This window comes from Mauremys mutica, chromosome 8 (assembly GCF_020497125.1).
Source record: "Mauremys mutica isolate MM-2020 ecotype Southern chromosome 8, ASM2049712v1, whole genome shotgun sequence".
Taxonomy (NCBI): Eukaryota; Metazoa; Chordata; order Testudines; family Geoemydidae; genus Mauremys; species Mauremys mutica.
This window is the reverse complement of record NC_059079.1, coordinates 22,421,474-22,442,626: the sequence shown is the minus strand read 5'-3', so window position 1 is coordinate 22,442,626 and position 21,153 is coordinate 22,421,474. Positions and strand designations below refer to the sequence as shown.

The window sequence follows — 21,153 nt, the reverse complement described above, 5'->3', positions numbered from 1 at the left end:
TTCAGCTTTAAAGATTGTTGGAGAATTATTGTTGGTGAGTTGAAGTTGTTCTGGGGTTGACAAATAATGAATAGCATTCATTCATTGCATTTGTATAAGTGCAAATGGGCGAAAAATCAAGCAAAAAGAGAATTCAATTGTATTTATTGTTAATTTTGACTTGCTTCAGCAAATGTTTTCTGGGAACCATTTTAACTTGCTTAATTTGTCTCTGTATAATGGGAAGCAGATACTGATCAGTCTGTTAATTGAGGCTAAGTTCTTTAATGAGTTTCAATAGTTCTAGTCATTATTGCTGATACAGTACACTGAACGCTGGGAGTTGGGATTTGAACATTATTAGTACATAAAACCTGAACAACTGCACGGTTTCTGTACAGTGAATTTGCTAGTTGTCTACCTCTTCCCTCCTGTGTGTACATGGAAAGATGCAAAATAATAGCTACACATGACATTAAATTAAGAAATACACAGAAGCTATTTTATTGGTTTGCGGGTTTTTTAATTATTTTTTTGTAAATCATAAAATGACACCTTCTAAATAGGACATAAAGGATAATAAATGGCCCTGTCATCATTCTGCTGTTGTAATTCACTTACAGGGCTCTGCTGACACTGAACCACAGGAAATAAATGGTAGCAGATCCCTGAATGTGAATTAAAGCAATGTGTTAATTTAGGGTCACCTTGTGTCTTTAATTTATTTGTTTTATTGTAAATGCCGATAAACAACAAAAGCTTATCATGTAACAAGTATGATGCACAGAACAAGAGCTATAATAGGTGCAACTCATATATGTAGAGTATATGAATAACCTTTCTTTTTTATGGTAGGTGTAATTGATATATGGTATAGTATCATATGTATATAATAAACACTACATGATATTTTTTAGGATCAGTTGTAGAATAATGTGGTATATTACATGTATTTTGCAAGTGTAACCTTTTCTCCTGAAATATACCCATGAATTCATTTCAGCTCTGACTATTTCTAGCATTCCAAACATCTGATCAACTTTCAAACAGGCACCACTTATTTATTTATTTACTTGCTTGCTTTTAAACCAGTGGTGGAATTTCCCTCCCCAAATTGTACTGGCCCAAAGTTCAGGGTTAAGAATATTTTTTTTCTGGACAAGTGACACTTCACAGCCTGATATGTCATGAAGCATACTGGCCAGAAACTGTTGCTTTATAATATGTGGCGGCTGTGAATCCATCCTTACCCTATTATAAGTGAACCATCCTAGCCTGCAATGAGACATCAGACCTTAACGTTATGACTCTTGACTCTCAGGAAGGAAAAGCTTTTTTTTTTCTATCATTAAAAGAGGTTTTTAAAATGAACTAGTCCTAATGTTTCTCCTTTCGCAGGTCTGTACCACAGGGTTCATGGTTCAGGTACTTAGGCAGCTCAGCTTTATAGGCAGAGGGATACAAAAATTTAGTACTGATGAAATGTTTAAAAGGGCTATAATTTCAAAAATGATGTATAGTGCTGTAAACATACCAGGCCACATTCTGGTCAAATTTATACCCAGTGACCTTTAGTCTTGCTGACTTTAATAGAGTTATGGTGGCTATTAGTCAAGGCAAAATGCCCTATACAGTAACTCCTCGCTTAACATTAAAGTTATGTTCCTGAAAAATGTGACTTTAAGTGAAATGATGTTAAGTGAATCCAATTTCCCCATAAGAATGAAGGAAAATAAGGGGGTTAGGCACAAGGGAAATTTTTTTCACAAGACAAAAAACTATATATTATATAGATATACACACAGTATAAGTTTTAAACAAACAATTTAATACTGATACACAGTGATGATGATTGTGAAGCTTGGTTGAGGTGGAGGAGTCAGAGGGTGGGATATTTCCAAGGGAATGCCTTACTGCTTAATGATGAACTAGCACTCAGCTGAGCCCTCAAGGGTTAACACATTGTTGTTAATGTAGCCTCTCACACAAGGGGAGACAGCATAGCAGACGGAGACAGACACACACCTTGTGTGTGGGAGAGAGAGATGCACACTGCCCCTTTAAGGAAGCTGACCCACTCTTAAGTGCATTGTCTTTTTAAATGGATCAGGAAGTTGAGACAGCAGCTGTTGCCCCAAGCTATCTCTGTCTCTCTCTGTCGGTGTCCCCTCTCTGCTCTTTACAGAGAAGGGGTAAGTGAGGTGCAGGAGCAGGGGGGGAGGAGGACACCCTGACGTTAGCCCCTCTTTCCCCTCCTGTACAGCAAGCAGGAGTCGCTGGGAGCTGCTCCAAGGCAGAGGGCAGGAGCAGCACATGGCAGTCGGGGGAGGGACAGCTGAACTGCCGATTGATAGCCTGCAATTGTTAGCCTGCTGGGCGGCTGCAGCACAGGGAACTTAGGGGAGCAGGGATCTGATAGGGCCAGGGGGAGCTGATAGGGGGGCTGCCGGTCCACCTTGGTTACAAGCCCCCACCAGCTAGCTGCAATGGGCTGCTCTTCCTGCAAGCAGTGGACAAAGCAGGTGGCTGCCAAATGACAGTAGACGAGAGCATTGCACAACTTTAAACGAGCATGTTCCCTAACTGATCGGCAACGTAACAACGAAACAACATTAACCAGGACGACTTTAAGTGAGGAGTTACTGTATTGGCAAAAGTTTGAGATGGTCAGGCAGTATGACAACAAATCATGTATAGTATAAACTCTGTCTGTCTGTGTCTCAAACACACATACCCCTCCACTCCTCTGTAGTTTTATGTTCATGATATTTATTGTGAGATTTGGAGGACTTTGTACATAACAGTAGAAGTGGATGAGAAATGGATTTTTCATTTCATGGGAAATTCTGTGATTTTTAATTTTCTTCTGTTCCAAAATGGGATGAAAACACAACTTAGAAATTTCCCACAAAACAAAAGTTCAATAAAATTGAAACATTTTGTTCCTATTTTGACCTTTTAAAAATGTTTTTATTAAAAACAATGAAATTACTTTCAAAACAACTTTTCAAAATGAAAATTGAAATGTTCCATTCCAATGTTAAAACAGGACACTTTGACATTATTGAAATACTTTGTTTCATTTTCTTAGCCAAAATTTTGTCAGTTGACACATTTTCTAGCACCTTTAGATTTTGATGAAAATGACATTTTTCGTTGAAAAACTATTTCAGCAAAATTTTCTGACCACCTCCACACAATATCCTTAGGGTATAGGGCATGTAGACAAAAACTGCTCTGATATACTTCCATGCACTAATCTTTCAAGATCTTGAAATGTTATTCTTCATTATTTTTCAGAGTGCAGACAGTGTGCAGGGTAGTCAGGACCCCTAGGGCCCAGATCATCCTCTTCAGTATATCATTAACCCCCATTAAAATTAACTGTATTTAGATACAACGAAGCCATGGGAGTTATTTATATCTTGCGAGAAGAGAAATACACCATTGGGTTCCATTCCTAATTCTATCACTAAATATGCCTCAGTTTCCTTACCTGCAAAATAATCATAATAATATTTACATCTTCCTCACAGGCTGAATGAATTATTGTCCAAGAAGCTAGGATGAAAGCTGTGATAGAAATGCAAATTCTTATTATGAGAGAAAGTGTTGCAGTCCATGCCCCAAGGTTTTTATAATCTAAACCATCACACAAAGCCATGCCAGTAAACCTCAATTATCAGATTGCTTTCCAGAGACTTTTACAGCCTTGCCCTCCTTCTTCGTATATTTCTATGCGTTTATTTTTGAGTTTCAGTGAACAAGCCCTAGCAAGCAACAAAAGAACTTTTGCCCCTTGATGTGAAATAATGGAAGTTTTTTTTCCACTGTACTCTCTTAGGACAACATAAAACTTCATGACATTTATAGAAGTATGTGTCATGAAGCAAAAGGCTTGTTAGTTTTTATTTTAGTAGACATATTCATACACAAATAATATTATATCTTTGTCATCAGTTTGTGAATTATGCAAAGATGTTATATGATGTTGCCATCCTCGAAGCAAGAAGTACCTTTGGAGAGAGTAATTGAGAAAGCAGGTACTCTTGTCTGATTGGGAGTACAGTACAGTACTTAAATGTCCTGTATCACAAATGGATGTAGAAGCAAATTTGAGCACGTCACTTAACTTCTTTTTTTCTCAGTGTAAGCATCTGTAAAAATGGGCCCAGTAATTCTTACTGTACCTAAGTTACAGGGATGGTGTGAGGCTTACAGTTATTCCTGATGTGCGTTGTGAACCACTGCTGAGAGATGCTCTAGGAATGTATTATTGAATATTTAATAATTGTAAGCATCAGAACTTGTTATTTATCCAAATGCTGAGACTTTTGAGACTCACCCATCTATATTAATGACTTCAGTTCAATTTTGGGCAAGACAGGAAGCATGCAAAAGCAAAGACATTTGGATACTAGCCATCGGCTCCAGTGGCTAATGTAATGGATAGATGGGTAGGAGACAGAGATAAGTAAAAACGGGATGTGCACATGACCCCCAGCACTCAAAAGCTGAATTTTTCCTCTCATTTCAAAGACTATACAGCCATAGCACCACACTGGGGCACTGGTTCAGTACCAGTAAAATTCCCTCTGTTCCTGCAGGCTGCTTTCTGCTCTGCAGGGTGTACTGCACAAGTAACACCGAGGACCTGTCTAAAGATACACCTTCTTATAGGATTGTAGGAATGTTAAGGCTCTAGGACTAAAGGGAGAGGATTCAGTTTCTTTTGTCAGAAGACAGCTATTAAGTAGTTATTTGACGTGATTAGATGGTTAATCATGAGTGCTCTGCATTATAGTGAAACCTGTACTTATGGCCACCTGCTATCTGCAGTCACCAGTGTTAATAACTGGTGAAATCTCAGTCCCCATGAAATTTCCTATGCTTTACATAACACTTCACTCTCTAATAGGCAGCCACCTGCCTAACACACTTCTGGCCACCTGTAGACCTGTCCAGCTGTGTAAATTGCATTGCAATCAACCTGCTAAGGCAGCTGGAAAGGGAAGCCAATTTGAGATTGTGAATTATTTTGTAACACATTTTAAATTCTTTGACTTTTAAATTGCAAACAAAGTCATTTTATTTGACCTTTTAAATATTTTGTTATAAAACGTACAGAAGTGCTTTAGCAATACATATGCGGAAAGTCTGCATGGTGTATTCGTAGTATGTGACCACCTGTTACAATGGCCAAAAATCCTGGAGTCTCTATGGTGTCCATTATTAACATGTTTCACTGTAATCCATTAATGGCATCTCTGGCCAAATTCCCAGCAGATATGTCTCTGGGGTTAGTACAATGACAAGCTTATGATTTCAAAAGTGTATGTTCCAAGCATTCCGCAGGCATTCTATACTTTGGTGCAAAACCAGCATCTGTGCTAGTTGAACTTTCCTCTTGGCAGCTTATCCAGCACAAGTGATTAATTGGTCACTACATCATTCAGCTTCATTGGGTTGTACAATCTGAACACTATTTCCTACAGCCATTCATGAGGAGTATATTATAGCTGCATATTTCCTGATCCACTTGCATAAGATCTCATGGAGTTCATGCTGTAAGCATGTGCTTAACTTTAACCATTTGAGTAGCTGCACTGACGCTAACGAGACTAAATATTTTGCTGGATGAGGGCCCCATTTCCCCCTCACAATCTTGGAACCAATCACAGGGACAAAGTTTTGGGTTGATCAGATTTGAAAGTACATTTTGTTTCTCTGCTTCATTTGATTATAACTTTTATTTCGCTGGGCTCTCCAGTATGGATCTGGGTATATTCATCCTGTTGCTACTCTCTTCATGACACTTAAACCAAAAAAATGCATTTGGTGTCTGCATGCTTATGTACAGTAGCTGTCCCCATCACTTTGAATATATGCAGATGACCAGTTAAGTTTACTTATTGCATATCTGATGAAAATATGTTGTTTCATGGCTAATTTTATTGAAAATTATATTTTTGAATACACACAATAGTTAAATGATGACTATTGATTTGAAAAACCTGGACACTTAAGACATTTTAAAATGCAAGCTCGGTCATAGTTTTCTCTGGAATCGCTTCATCCGTTTCCTAAGACTAACTTGACCCTGATTGAACTGCAAAAGAAAAAACTACTTTTCCAGGCATCATATGACACCAGTTCCAATGTGTTGGTGATACTACTGAAACTGAGCATAAGAGGCAAGCAACATGTATGCAAAACAGATGTTGTACTTACTGACCTTCACTCATCGAAAGCTTATTACAAGACTGCTCTTCCAGGCACTGGAGGTTCACATACTGTACAACTGGGTGACAATTGCTGCCAGGAAATCTGACTCCTTTGGAAGAAATCTGAACTTATTTTGAAAAGGAAAATGTTGCTTAAGGTGGCTTTAAATATTTGATACCTGTAGAATTACACTGCTTGCTGATCAGTTGCTAGGTGAAATTCAAGGTATTGTACTGGCTCCTGTTCACAGAGATCAGAATGAAATACAATTGCTTTACAGACTACCTCACTGCATCCACCTCACCACACTCACCAGATCCTATGAGCCTGACTGTGATCTCAGTTATATTGATGTAAATATGGAGTAACTCCACTCAACAGAATTAAGCTGATGTAGGTGACATCAGACTCAGGTCCTCTGAAATCAGTATTCCAACAGTGATGCTTCTGAGCACTGGTTGTAGGGTGATCTCAGTGGCAGGCCCACATTTCTAGAATCTCTTCCCAGCATGAAACTTGACAAGGAGCAAAATGCTCCTTTTTGGCCAGATCTTCCCAGCAGATTAAGGTCTGGTTTCTCAGCTGACTGGTAAATCTGTGGGGAGCAGAGGAACATGGTGTTTGGTCTCTCTAACTAAATCTTGAATGTCTTGATTTATAAGGTGCTCAGAACCACTAAATTAGGATAAAGCCTTTTTTATGCCCACAAACAGTGATTGGAACTGCTAGGCTAAAACACTGCTCTAAATGTTATGAAACTATAGGAACTGTGTCAGACATGTATATTGCTCATTAAGATGCAAAATTTTTCAATGAATAATAATCATTATTTAAAATGAATATACAAATAGCCTGGAACCCTTTTATTGGAGGCCAGATCATGAAGTCTTTATTCAGTCTTTACAAATTCACTGTAGGAGGTATTTTAATATGTACAGTTTTGCATTAAAACCAGATAAAACTTTGTTCTGGTTTATTAAAACCAGAGATGCACTTCAATGGCAGTTTTGTTTGAGTAAGGATGGAGTGAAGCCTATGGCCAAGATTTTAAAAAGTGACTAGTTATTTTGGGTGCCTCAACTTTTTGTTGCCTAATTTGACATCCTCTGAAGGGACCAGATTTCCAGAAGATGTGAAGCCACCCATGCTTTGAAAATCAGGTCCGTTTGAGGTATCTCAAGATGACCACTAAAAACCACTAGTCAATTTTTAAAATCTTGGCCTATAGGATCTGGCCCTTTAAGGAGATCTCAGTTTACACCTGTATCAACACTCCATCCACAAGCCAATACGCTGCTAGATTACAATACTTTATGTCAGTACACAGAGACATGTGTAGAAAACTCACACAAGGGGAGAAAAAAGGGGATGGTGGTCCTTAATCTACCATGAAACCCCACCCAAAGAACTTCACCACAATCACACTGACTATATAAACGTATAGGTACTGTCAATGAAAAATAACATTCTAGACATTTCAAGCAATTTTTTTCCCTAAAAAAAGAAGCTTTCAGTAAAATACTGAAAATAAAGAAGGAGTTGGCAGAGAAACTCTGGCAGACAGTTCCACAATAAAGTAGTAAATTTTCAAAGGAAAAAAAAAAGAGACTCCCAACAAAACATACCGCCCCAAAGACCTGATTGATACATATAGACAGCCAATAATCCAACACTGCAAGGCCTAATCTCCAGCTGGCTTCATCTGCAGATAATGATGCTCAGCACACTGCAGGATGGGTCCCTAAAAGACCTCAGCAGATAGACCTGTGTTTAAAAAAAATCAGGATAATCAAATCCTCAAACTGTCATGGGTTTGAAAGCCTGAAAGTAGAGCTTTGCAATTGTTTCTTGATGAAACAGGAAGCCAGTGAAGGGCTGCATGACTGATATAATATGTGCTCATTTCTAAAGGTGCCAGAGATCACTCATGCTGCTGCTGCATTCTGAACCAAATGCATTTTCTGTAATGATGATGTTGGCAGAACTGCAAGCAACGAATTATGATAATCCATTCTAAATGTTATTAAATCATGTACAACTGTTTTCAGATCAGCAAGGGGCCCAGCAAGATTTAATCCAAGCAATGTGTGTAAGATAGTAAAAAGCTATTTCAATGGCATTTTAATATGTTAGGCTTTCAGATCTCTTTTGACAAGCATAGCTCCCTGATTTTTCACAGATGTATATTATGGGAATAATAGATCATCTGTGAAACTTCAGAGGAGTGAAGTTCTGGGGGAACAGTGGGACAAAAGACATATCTGGCTTCAAGACTGAGCTTGATAAATTTATGGAGGGGATGGTATGATGGGATAGCCTAATTTTGGCAATTAATTGACCTTTGTTAGAGGTAAATATGCCCAATGGCCTGTGATAGGATGTTAGATGGGGTGGGTTCTGAGTTACTACGGAGAATTCTTTCCTGGGTGTCTGGCTGGTGAGTCTTGCCCACTAATCACCATATTTGGGGTTGGGAAGGAATTTTCCTCCAGGGCAGATTGGCAGAGGCCCTGGGGGTTTTTCACCTTCCTCTGCACCGTGGGGCAAGGGTCACGTGCTGGAGGATTCTCTGCACCTTGAAGTCTTTAAACCATGATTTGAGGACTTCAGTAGCTCAGACATAGGTTAGGGGTTTGATACAGGAATGGGGGGGGGTGAGATTCTGTGGCCTGCATTGTGCAGGAGGTCAGACTAGAGGATCATAATGGTCCCTTCTGACCTTAAAGTCTATGATTCTATGATTTAAGTAATTATTACTTTCAAGGATAAACAAAAAAAAATCCTCAGTTCTACTTAGAATATAATTCAGAATTCCTTTCTGCCTTGAAACAACTAAACATAATGACCTGACAAAGGAGAGATACAAAAGAAAGATGTGAAGAAACTGTGTGTAATGTTCTTAGAGGTGACACAGTTAAAGTGACACCCTCAATTTAAAAATTACACTTCTGTCTGCAAATGTTTTACCTACAATTGCTATAAGTAACATCTAGGATGATTATAACAGAAAGAGAATAGAGAAACATAATTTTTCTTTAGAGAAAACATTGCATTGTCAGTTTCACGGTTTCTCCTGATTCTCACTTAGGTCTTGCACCTGCAACCACTTATGCACTTGGTTCACTTTGCACACTTGGAGTAGTCTCATGAAGTCCAATAGGACTATTTATGTGATACACGCTAAGCAGTGTGTAAATGCTTCACTGGATTGGTGCCTTAGTCAGTATCCCCTGTTGTTTATGCACATCACACAGCAGTGGGGGATAGAAAAACTTTAAAAAAAAATAGTAAAATTGTGCCTATACAGCATGAAAATCAGCAGGAGGACCAAGCAGCAGCTGTAGTATTTGAAACTACTTTTAAATCTTTTTTGTAATTGACTAAATTTCAAGTTGATGGTGTCTTTAATATACTAGTATTTTACCTTTAAATTATTGGCTGCTAAAGTTAATTGTCAATCAGAATTATAACTACATTTTGGCCAGAAAGCTGGTTAGATTATCTTCAGTAAGTGACCAGAGAAAACCTGTTGTAGTATTCTTCCAAAACAGCAAATGCTTTATATAATGGAAGATGTGTAAACCCTACTGACATTGACAATAAACTAAAGCACAACCTTATAGTTTGCACAGCTGCAAAAAGCCAAGGGCACGTTTAATTGCTGGACACCACATGTAGTAAGCTTGTAAATGAGCAAGTACCAAACTTTATGGCTTGGTACTCAATGATTGATTGGCACCAAAATGTAAACAAGCAGACAAAGTAAAGGGGTAAAACTTAAACTAGGTCTGTGCAGTCTCTGAGAGGTCAAAATATTCTTTCACGTGAGGACTTCAAACATGGACATCCTCAGATGGAGCAACTAGAAATGTGTAAGAGAATCTCAGCTTTGTATTTTTTAAAACATAAATTCCTTGCCTTTCCCCGCACAAAGATAGCTTTGAAACTGATAGGTCTGTCAGAAATGAGCAAGGAGGTGGAATCCATTTCTGCAAAAGGAAGTGGGGATGAAGGGAACCTAGGGATACACCTCCATGCAGTGCAAACATTTACTTGTACACAGATGTGTGTGCGCGCACGCACACACTCAACACACACTATGTAAATAAGTCATTTATAGCAAATAAACTAAAGAATCATCTCACTCAAACCTCCTTAGGCTGGCGCTATGTATGGAAATTTGATAATGGTGGATGGGAATCAGTTACATTTGGAGTAGCAAAAAATTGTTCTAGCCTTATCCAGCCATTAGAATTTTTCCTTTTCTGAATGCTTTCCCTGTCAGGTCAAGGCAGAGAGAGAGAGAGAGAGAGAGAGGGGTGTGTGTGTGTGTGTGTGTGTATGTGTTGGAGGGTGGGGGCCCTGACTGACATAGGTCCTAGGAATCATTCTCGGTCTTTGCCTCCCATTGCCCAATCTCCTCTGCCTTGACCTGACAGAGAAAGCAAGCAGAAGAGTAAACATTCGAAAGGCTTTGTGGCCCAGCATTAGCAATCAGGCAGGTCCCTGGGTTTGGGAAATAGGGCCATGAAATCTCCTCATTTCCAAGTTATTTTAGCTTGTTTATCTGGTCAGTGCCTGTCTATACTCTGGGCAGCTTGTGCTCGTCTCAAGGTATTTGGGTTTGTTAATCTGATCAGTGCCAGTACATTCCTGGCTTCTCTGTCCACCTGCTGGCTCCCTAGTGCTACCCTTCTGGTGCTCTGTCCATCTGTTAAGAATTTACTTACAAAGTGCATTAAATAAATCATTTTAGCATGTCTTCGTGTGTGTGAGGAGGGGGAGAGGAGGTCTTGGTCCCCAGATTTCTGAAATGATAATTCATAATAATATATAATACATAATAATAAATTAATATCCCTTCAGAAATTATTCTGTGATGTCTTTAATTTTATCTTTAGCTGACTCTCACCAACTATTCCCAGAACACTACGTCACTCAAAATATAGTATCTCAGGATTCAGATTCTGTACTTTTAGGTAATAATTTTATTATTTGTTGACATGTTACCCTGATATGAGGAGTCATGAGAAAATCCTCAGAGTGCCTGGGTGTAACAGTATCTGACCCCCAGTCATTGCAGAAATAAATTCAGACATAGAATCTAATAAAACCTTCTATTTAAATATCACTTGTTATTAAAGAAGACAATAACTTATAGCACTGGTTAGAAATTTTGTTTCTGACATTTTGTTGAAAATTTCAGCTGAAAACAACAACAAAAGAAGGAAAAAAGCAGTTTGGGGGTTTTTTTGGTTTTCTGATGGAAAAATTGAAAAAGTTTGAGGCAAGCAGGCACTTTTTAATGAAAATTGCGGTTTAGCTGAAAACCTAATTTTCCATTGGGGTAAAGAGTTTAGAGGGGAAAATTTTTGATCAGCTCTAATAATCTGGGAGTTTGGGGCAGCTGAAATGAGGGATCGGATTTGGGGTAGACACAAATCTTGGTGTAGGATACTGACTTCATCTACATATGCTTAAAGGAAGAAACTCAAATACATGGAAGCCTAGACCACTTTTCCCCACATATTTTGGCAGAGGGGAATATGGGGATGGAGATTGTAAGGAAGGCAGGCATTCTCAAACATGGTACAGTGAAGGTGCCTTATCCAGGCGTGGTCTGCTGCTCCATTGCAATCAGTCTGTCAAGGAAGTTGGAGGGGAAGGGGAAAGGAGCAAGGAGCAAGGTTTGATAGCTGCTGGGAGGCAGTGTAAACGCATATGGTCACTGTGGGAATGTTGCTAGCATTTGGGGATCTCTCAAAAACATGTGGTTTCTGAAAGGCTGAAGATAAATGGTGGTTCCAGGGTAGGGCAATCCTAATCTCCCTAGCTCCCCTTGAATGATGTGCAGAAATTCTTTAAAGAAATAGATCTTCAGCTGGTGTAAATTAATATAATCAACATCAATGGAGCTATACTGATTTACACCAGCTGAGGATCTGCCCCTTGGCGTGTAAAGTTACTAAATTTCCAGTCTTTTCTATGGGTTTAACCCCTACAGGGGCCAGTATGGCCCACTGTGTAATAAGAGGCTAATGCAGTTTTATCTTCACTTTGCACATTCAGAGGCTGTAATTTGTTTAAATTATGCTGTTACCTATAAAGTATCAGTAAGTTCCATATTGTTGTAAGACAAAAACTTAGCTTAGTTGATGAATGAATTCAGAAATCCCTTAGCACTGCATCCCAGAGCGGGAGTAATATGATTAAAAAGGAATTCTAATTCATCTAACAAAACTGAAGACAACAAGACCTGAACAAAACCCAAAGTATGCCAAAGCAACTAACCTAAAACATAGATCAATGTTTTCAAAAGTGTGGTAAGTTAATACTCTTTTTGGGCAATTAATCATTATTTACCAATATGCTCATCACAGAGAGAGAGCAAAATACTGTAGAAAATTCACCAAAACTGGAGGAAAATCAGTCCCTGTCAATAGCTATTATTATTATTTTATTTTTTCACATTCGAAAAGAAAGGGAAATTAATTTTGTTTCAGTTTTAAGGGTGTGTGTGTGTGTGTGTGTGTGTGTGTGTGTAAAGTCAATAAGTTTCCTCCAAAAAGTTTTTATTTTAAGACAGTGTTACAAGAGAAGGAGAGATGCTACAAACACAGCAACACTAGTAATGGAGGAAGGAGGCTGGGGCAGATGCTACAAAGAAACTGTATCAGGATCTGCATCAGTTTCATTCTAGTCTTGATCCTACAAACCGTGTTGCCAACTCTTACGATTTTTTATCATAAATCTCTTTGACATTTGATGTTAGGGTGACCAGAGAGCAAATGTGAAAAATTGGGACAGGTTAGTAATAGGTGCCTATATAAGAAAAAGCCCCAAATATCGCGACTGTCCCTATAAAATCAAGACATCTGGTCACCCTATTTGGTGTCTTTCTTAAACCCTAGCTTCTGAATTCCTGAGATTATGTGAGAATCTGTTTTCATTTTAGAAAAAAGCTTTTAACCCTCCTCGTTGTGGATTAAAGTATGAAAATGTGTATCCTAAAGGCTCAAAAACCAAAAGGCAAATAAAAAGAACCTCAAATTTAATAAAAGCAGCAAAGAGTCCTGTGGCACCTTATAGACTAACAGACGTATTGGAGCATGAGCTTTCGTGAGTGAATACCCACTTCGTCGGATGCATCAAATTTAATGTTTTTTAAAACAAAATCTCATGATTTTTAAGCCAGTCTCATGATTTGAGAACATGAAGCTAATCACATCCTTAAGTACTTTGATGGGCCAGAGCTAGAATACTAAACATATTGCAGGAAGCCCTCTTATTGACAAAACAGAGTTGAGAAGAATAAAAACTTTTTTTTTTGCTGTTACCAATAGGACTGAGGTAAAATGCTCTATTAAAATGTATCTAATTTATAGTTTTTATATTCCTCAACAAAGATAAGCAATAATCATATGATCAGTACCAGGTCATTTATTTTGTATTGCAAAAAGTAATTAACTCAAGAAATATCTGCCAAATGTTAAAGTTATCATCACAAAATTAACCAGAATTATTGATATTTATCTTCTTATCAGAGATTTTGCTAAGAAAGAAGCACAAAATGGAATACGTAGGATCTGCTCTGATTACTGCAGTACATCTGCCCTATTGTCAGAACATGAAATCTTTATGAAAGATGGATTTGCCAAACAGAAGTAGACTACAAAAAACTGAAACCACGTATATCACTTGATAATGACCTTGTTCTCTCTCTTGTAAAGCAGTGAAGTTGGTAGTGCTTGCATACTGTAAATCAACTTAACCTAAGATGAAACAAAGGAAGGGGACATTTTTTATTTGCATTGTGTTATATCTTTGTAGAGCAAAATTTAAAAAAAAATGACACAGCAAAAGCTCTCAGAAGTGGCAATGTAAGCTATTGCACATAGCAGCTATTGCTATATAGAGCTACTGCAGCCCAGAGGGCTTACAAAAGGGCTTTGATCATTTAATGCTTTTGAGTCTTACAACTTTTTTCCTCCACCTAATAATACTTTTGTAACTGATAACTGTTTCATGGTTTCTCCTCTTCTAAAGGAGGATCATGTATAACTGAACGTCTGAGGGTAAATGGGGTTGTTTTGTGGTATTTCTATTAGCTCTGAAAGAAAATATCATTGACTTGCATAAAAAGAGGTCTCGATTTCACATAATAGAAGACATACATCAGAATGTGTGTTGTTCATATTTGTGGAATGTATCATAAAAACATCCAGACCTCTTAACCATGCACTAAATATAACTTTAAAGTAATGCTAATTTAGGAGAAAAAAAACCCAGTACTCATCATCTGTCGACAGTTTGATACTCTGTGATATGTGTAACCAATTGTTCTTATTTACATTAATTTGCATTGTGAAAAGCAATTTTACAGTTTCAGTCAGACTTAATAGGCAATTTGCAACTCAGTGCCTAATGGCATAGTTACTTAAGCCTGCCCCAGGGGTGCTTTCTAGACTTGATATGAGACTAAACCTTTTAAATGTTCAACTGAGCATCTTAAAAAGTCAAAAAGTCTTTAGCTATTAGACCTGGTTTGTACTTGCCTTGTCATATTTAATACTATTGCCAAAGATGCCCTTTGATTCAGATTCCATTTTGTTCCACATTTCAGAAGTGCTGATTTGATTCGGAAAAACATGATGACACAAATGAAATATATTATCCATCCCCCCCTGCCCCAAGATATTTTAATGAAACAAGGAGGTGTAGGTAACAACGCACTGGCAATATTTACAGTTGTGTGTCGGGGGTTCAATAGGGCTACTACCTTCATTTCAGATCTATGACTTTTCACTAAGGCCGATGAAAAGGTACTTGCATACTTTCTTTCATATTTTTTAATCCTATGGGAGAAGTTCATACAATGATAAAACCACACTCTAATAAGTCTGAATACAGGCAAATGAGCTAGATTCTACACTCAAACAAATTTTACCTCAGCAGGAGTCCATTAGGCCTGAGGTTTTTAAATGAAAATAGACCAAACTGGAGACCCCCAAACTCATGGCTATTCCTGAATATTTGACCTATGTGTGGGGAGCAGTGGCGGTCCTGTCATATCATTTCCAGAGCACTACTTCACAGGCTGTGTCTGCCTTCCATGAATTACAACATGAGCTCATCAGGATTCCAAAAGTACGGTATTACTTCTGGAGAAGTACTTCTGGAAATGGTAACAAGCATGATACTGTACTGAAACCTGCAGGTTCTGATCTCTGTTAGCCTAGCAGTTTGAGTAGCATAAGCTCCCAAATGTTGCAATCGTACCATTGTAAAAAAGAATGTACTCTAAGTACTGAATATAATTCCTTAGTCTGGTTACAAATAACAAGTGGGAATCATAGGATGCCTGGAACAAAGTCTGATATGCCAGGGTTATAACTCTGGGTATGTCTACACTACCCGTTGGATCGCTCTGCCGTCGACTCTGGAACTCCACCGTGGCAAGAGGCGGAAGCGGAGTCGACGGGGAGCGGCAGCGGTCGACTCGCCGCCGTCCTCACAGCTAGGTAAATCGACCTAAGATACACCGACTTCAGCTACGCTATTCACGTATCTTAGGTCGACTCCTCCTCCCACCCAGTGCAGACCTAGCCTCTAAGTACAATACTTCATGGGATTAAAGCACGTCAATGTTGGTGGAGTGATTCAGGGATGGTCCTGACCGAGGCTCTGGTATTTACATGTGACGTCTCAAGTGGAAATGATCACTGGTAGTGATTTTTATTAGAAAGAGATAAAGCCTTGTTCTCTTTTCACCATCGTGGTATTAATTATAATGGAAGTCAATGGATAATCAGAACTACTCATGCGCTTGAAGTCACACATGTGCTTACACATACCTGGCTGAATCAAGGCCATTATTAATGTTATAGATCAACAACCACCCTCCTTCACATTCTATAACCCCCGGCTAATTGATTCCCAACAAATTTCCAGATCTTTGGGGGTATTTTTTTTCTCAGCTGTCTTGATGGTACCTACCTAGCTATCTACACTATGCAACTTGTGAGAGTATTAAAAAAGTGATATAAGCATGTAGGATGTTATTGGATTTCTGCCTCTGAGGTGTAGAGCGATCACAAAGGGTTTGCTGACTGCCATTTTCTAAAATAGAACACTGTGCCATGCTAAAAATAATGGAACACCTTTACCCCTCTTTTCAGTTTTCTTTATTCCCGCAAGAAGGGTTTTATTTCAAAAGATGTCACAATTCACTTCACAGTGGTATACAAGAGAGGTTCCAAATAAAAAATACTGGAGCTATGTGCCACAGGCATATCTTGTGTTTGCAGCACTGTGCAGCAAATGGAAAGATACAGTTAAGGAAAGTTATATATCAAATCACCCCAAGACATAATGCAAAAAGTCCTTTATCTGTAATGAATGCAACACATGTTAGTTTGTGAATATTCCATTTAGTTTAGGAAAAATAAAATAAAACAAAGCTCTTATACTGGTTTTCAATAAGACCTAGCTAGTTACAGTCCAGCTGAATTTTGCAATGTAGTTGGTGTATGCATTGAGCGGCAACCTGGTGATGTCTGTGTATGTTCTGTGAAAATCAATGGTATAGTCTATTGTAGGTTTTTTTGTTTTTTGGTTTTTTTTAAGGTGGTCATTGCAGTAGTATCTCACCGGTGCGTACAATTATAGAGCACAAAAGCGCAGAACCCAAAAGGTGTCATAAGTTGAAAAGAGCCCTTTGAAATGGCATACTTAGGGCATATCTCTACTTGATCTGCATTGGAAGCAATCTCAACTACTTATCAGAGAGTCACCTGCAACACAAGTTACATTTTTCAACATTATATCCAGAAAATAACAATTATGGTTATATACAATGCTAAACGTATTCCGCCATTCCATGGCTATAGAATTTGCATCTTTGTTGCAGAATTGTGCTCCCGAATATAACTGTTCTTCAGCCCCACTTATCTCAACAGGATGTTCACTTGGAAACCTGAAGAGGATGGTTTAAATGTCAACACTGTTAACCCTTTTGCTACCAATTATTTTAGCAGAAACATCTAACAATCCTGAATAGCTTTCCCATGCTTGACTTGTGGCAAACTCCCAGCTGCCCTTGATTCTTCTGCCAGAACTTCTGCCTCCCTGTAACAACTTCTGTGAGGGAGTTGTGTTTTGTGCAAAATCAGAGTACAGTGAAAACTTGAAATTCAAGGAGAACATAAATACAATATCAAAATAAAATAGAGAGGTTACTGTGCTGGTGTATTATCTATTTTCATATTTTATTCAATAAAAACATCAATTTGGGAAAAAATGTGCGGATGTTACAAAAATAAGGGGACTTTGCTGAAGAACTTAGGGCCAGCTTAGTTCAGAGCAGATGGTGCCTTGATTGTATATGATAGACCCAATGCCCAGGGAAATGTTCATGAGAGATTTTGAAAATACAATGTGAATGCATGCATGCAACTTTCCAAATGTAAACAGAGAAATTTGACTGAAAAGATAATGATTACACACTTCATTTAAAATATTTCTAAATAAAACACGAGAAAGAATTTTCATTTAAATGGTCATTTAATTTGTTCATTGTTAAGATTTCATGCCCATAACACAGTTGGATACAATCATTTTCTCTTATCAACTGCTAGTGTTACATTGTTACAAAATACTACAGAGATGATGGCCAAATCTAACCCTTTTGTTAACAGGCACCAATCTTTTCACCAGGATTGAATCTAGCTCTAAATCATTTGTCATATAAAACCTTATTTCAAACAAACTACACGGATTTCCCTTATAAACAATGTTCCCTTTCAAATTCATGCTGATAACATAGTATATGCATTACAGCATACAGAATAAGTCAACAAATGAATTTTTCCATTAATCACTTGCCTGTATAATAATGACCTTCATGCTTATATCTGAGTGGTCAGCAATGACAGCCTGAATTGCAACACCAAAGCAGATTAACTTTTAGTCCAGAAAAAACTCCAGAAATCTGATTTTGGGAGGAACTGAGTTCCATGAAGAATAGACATAGCATGCAAACAGCCAGCCATTGATAGAGGGTGTTGCCAGAAATAAACAGCTGTGGAGGTGTGGTTGGGCATACAGATCAGTGAGATATATAAGGAACCAACAAATCCCCCAATCTGGCAAGCCTGGCATCTGAGGTATGGCTCTACAATTTTTCCTCTTTGCACTGTCATTCAATAATATGAAACACTGGGTTCCAATCTGTGTACAGTCCAGCCTCCTTTAAGAAGCTATAACTCTTTACTGAATGATTCAACAAGTACACTTTGGGAGTACATAGCTGAAAGTCATTATCAGAATGAAATAAGGGATGTCGTTTTTGCTTTAAATGCTGATATCCACAGAGGGATGCAAATCTAATATTTTGACATATTGAAATTACTAGCTACACAGATTATTCACAGCTGATTTGCATATGACTGTTTCATGTTTTGAGACCCCTTTACTAGCTAAGAATGATCCTCAAGGCAAATTGGAAATCAAATGAACAGAAATGTGCATTTTAAATGAACGTATCAACAGTTTAAAACTGTTTTCAGAATAAAACAAGTGAGAATGTTTCTTCAACAGGAGTTATGTACAATACTTTGAAACCTTTTCTGCAAGTACGTCAGTAACAGAATATAAAGACTCTTCAAAAAGCAAGACAAACAGCAATAAGAAAATGTTCAGTTCAAGTCAACTTTTTGTTTCCCTGAGCCTGATTGTCCTCTAATACTGAGGAAATTAGAGTAACTCCTTTGAAAGCAACACACCATTGTGAGTGAGATGAGAAAAAAGCTCGTTAGGTGCATCACATATCACACATAGCATTCATGAGATATATATTTCATATACTCAGTACTTTATGTTAAATGTGGACATGGATCATAAAATCTGAGCTTTCCCCAAGCTCCAGGATTTGAGTATCTACTTCTGCAGGAGTATTATAGACAGCCAAGAAGAAATGGAGTCAACATGTTTTTTAAAAAATAATCCTAGCTAAAAGTCATTTTGAAAAGAAATGTTGAAACATTTAATTTTGACACTTTCAATTTTAATTCCCCCCCCAGCTGAAATAATTCACTGAATTCAACTCAATTTTGTGAATAGTTTTGGTTGATCTGAAACTACATTTTTTTTCTGCAATTTTTTTCTGAAAATGTTCACTTAGCTCTATGCCTGACCATTTCCACATAGTTTTAAATTTGCTTTGTGCAGTTACAACAATCCAAGTCAACCTTATTGGGGCGGAGGATCTGGTCCAGAGCCTCTAAATAGGTACCTACTCCCTACCTATTTCCCATAGAAATATTTAAGTATTTAATGTCTACTCCTGAACCATTAAAGTCAAGGTTACTTTTGCTATTGACTTCAATCAGAGCAGGGTCAAAACCTTAATGCCCAGTGTAGCCATTTTTGTAGAATATTTTTAAAATATAACCCCCAAATGACCAAAAGGTAAACAAACTACAGTATGTGCAGGGCAAGACCCTCACCTGTAAGTCTGCATAGCTCCATTTAGGTCAGCTCAGGATTTGGCCAATCATAAGGAAACGTGATCAAAAGTGAAAGCTATGATGAACAGCTAAACTGTCAGACAAAGTATGGAGAGAAGCTGGTGTGGGGCTCCTATGAAAAACGTCTGCATTGTCACTGGTTGATGCCACTGGATTTTTGCAGTGATGGTTTGTTGATTCAATATTTGTCAGCATGAGAGTAAAGCCATTGTCCCACACTTAGTCTCATTTTACACTGGGCATGTATGTGCCATAAATGGTTTACAGACTGTTGAGGGAAAGCAGCATGTAACAAACATGGGCAAACGTATGAAGCAGCTTGTCTGATGAAATAGGCATAGCAGAAATATAGAACAAAAGTCCTGCACATGCATTTCTGGTGCTGCTGCTGTTTGGCTGATGTCAATTCTTAATGATTTCAATAGGGACTTTTACTTAAAAATTGCTGGTGTGATATGGCCCAAGTAATATATGTGGGATTCATTTTTTTTATACAAAGTACTTTTCATTTGATTTGAAATGAAAGATGTACACTGGCAATCTGGATCTCACTGATTTCAATTTGGATTATTTTTATCTAAACGTGGATTATTTTAATAATCTGCATTCTGAAATTAGACATTTAAGAATATATAGACAATACAAAGGCTTGGCCAATATTAGTTTTCTCTACCTCATTTAGATCATTTTAGCAATATTTTCCCCAGTACACTGTAGTGGGTGGCCATACTGAACTACAGGAAGGCTGTTGTGAAGAAAACAACATGCAAATAAGGCAGATAATTTCATGCTTTTATCACTGATCTCAGAATATTTGCATTTGAACAGTTTGTCCAGGTTCTGTAGATTTTATTTAGTAATTGTTTGGGCAGTTGCTTTTTGACAAAGGTATGATTAATGATTGCCTCTCTTTGCTTGTATCTTATAAATGAGTTTTAAAAATGGCTAAAGGTAAAAGACTACATTTTACATCAAAATCAACAAAGGCTGTGTCTCTGTCATTTATTATAAAAGCCTTTCACATTTTATTTTAATTAACTTACTAAACTATTAGCACTCTTGTAGAGAGAACAACATATACGGTACACCACAATAAATGCTCAGATACCTTGATGAGGGGCGTGGTTTAAGAACAAAACATTTTTTTTTAAAGAAAAGAATAGCTGTCAGTAGTGTAGTGCAATAGACTTGATAGATAGAAAAGAAAGAATGACACACAATATATCTGTGGAAAACTAAATTGTAAATTGTGGTACTTGCCTTTATAACGGTAGGTGGGTCAGATCCTCAGCTGGTGTAAATCAGCATAGCTTCACTGAAATCAAGAAAGCATTGCTAATTTACACCAGCTGAGGATCTGGCCTTTCAAAATGGTTCGGTGTGAGTATTTCTATCCTTGTGATGTGTGTGTGGGTAGGAATAT

The 21,153-nt window shown here is 37.9% G+C and overlaps 1 protein-coding gene across 4 annotated transcripts in view; it reads left to right on the top strand.

Annotated features, from left to right (window-relative positions):
- LRRIQ3 (leucine rich repeats and IQ motif containing 3) overlaps positions 1-21,153 on the top strand; it is a 205,226-nt gene that overhangs the window by 133,701 nt on the left and 50,372 nt on the right. For 2 of the 4 annotated variants that reach the window (XM_045026615.1, XM_045026614.1), the window contains exon 10: positions 13,749-13,851. The exons of the other annotated variants lie outside the window; for them this stretch is intronic. In XM_045026615.1, the coding sequence (XP_044882550.1) occupies positions 13,749-13,760 (12 nt within the window). In that variant the 3' untranslated portion in view covers positions 13,761-13,851. Of the gene's footprint in view, positions 1-13,748; positions 13,852-21,153 lie in introns of those variants that run through there. 4 annotated transcript variants of the gene reach the window in all.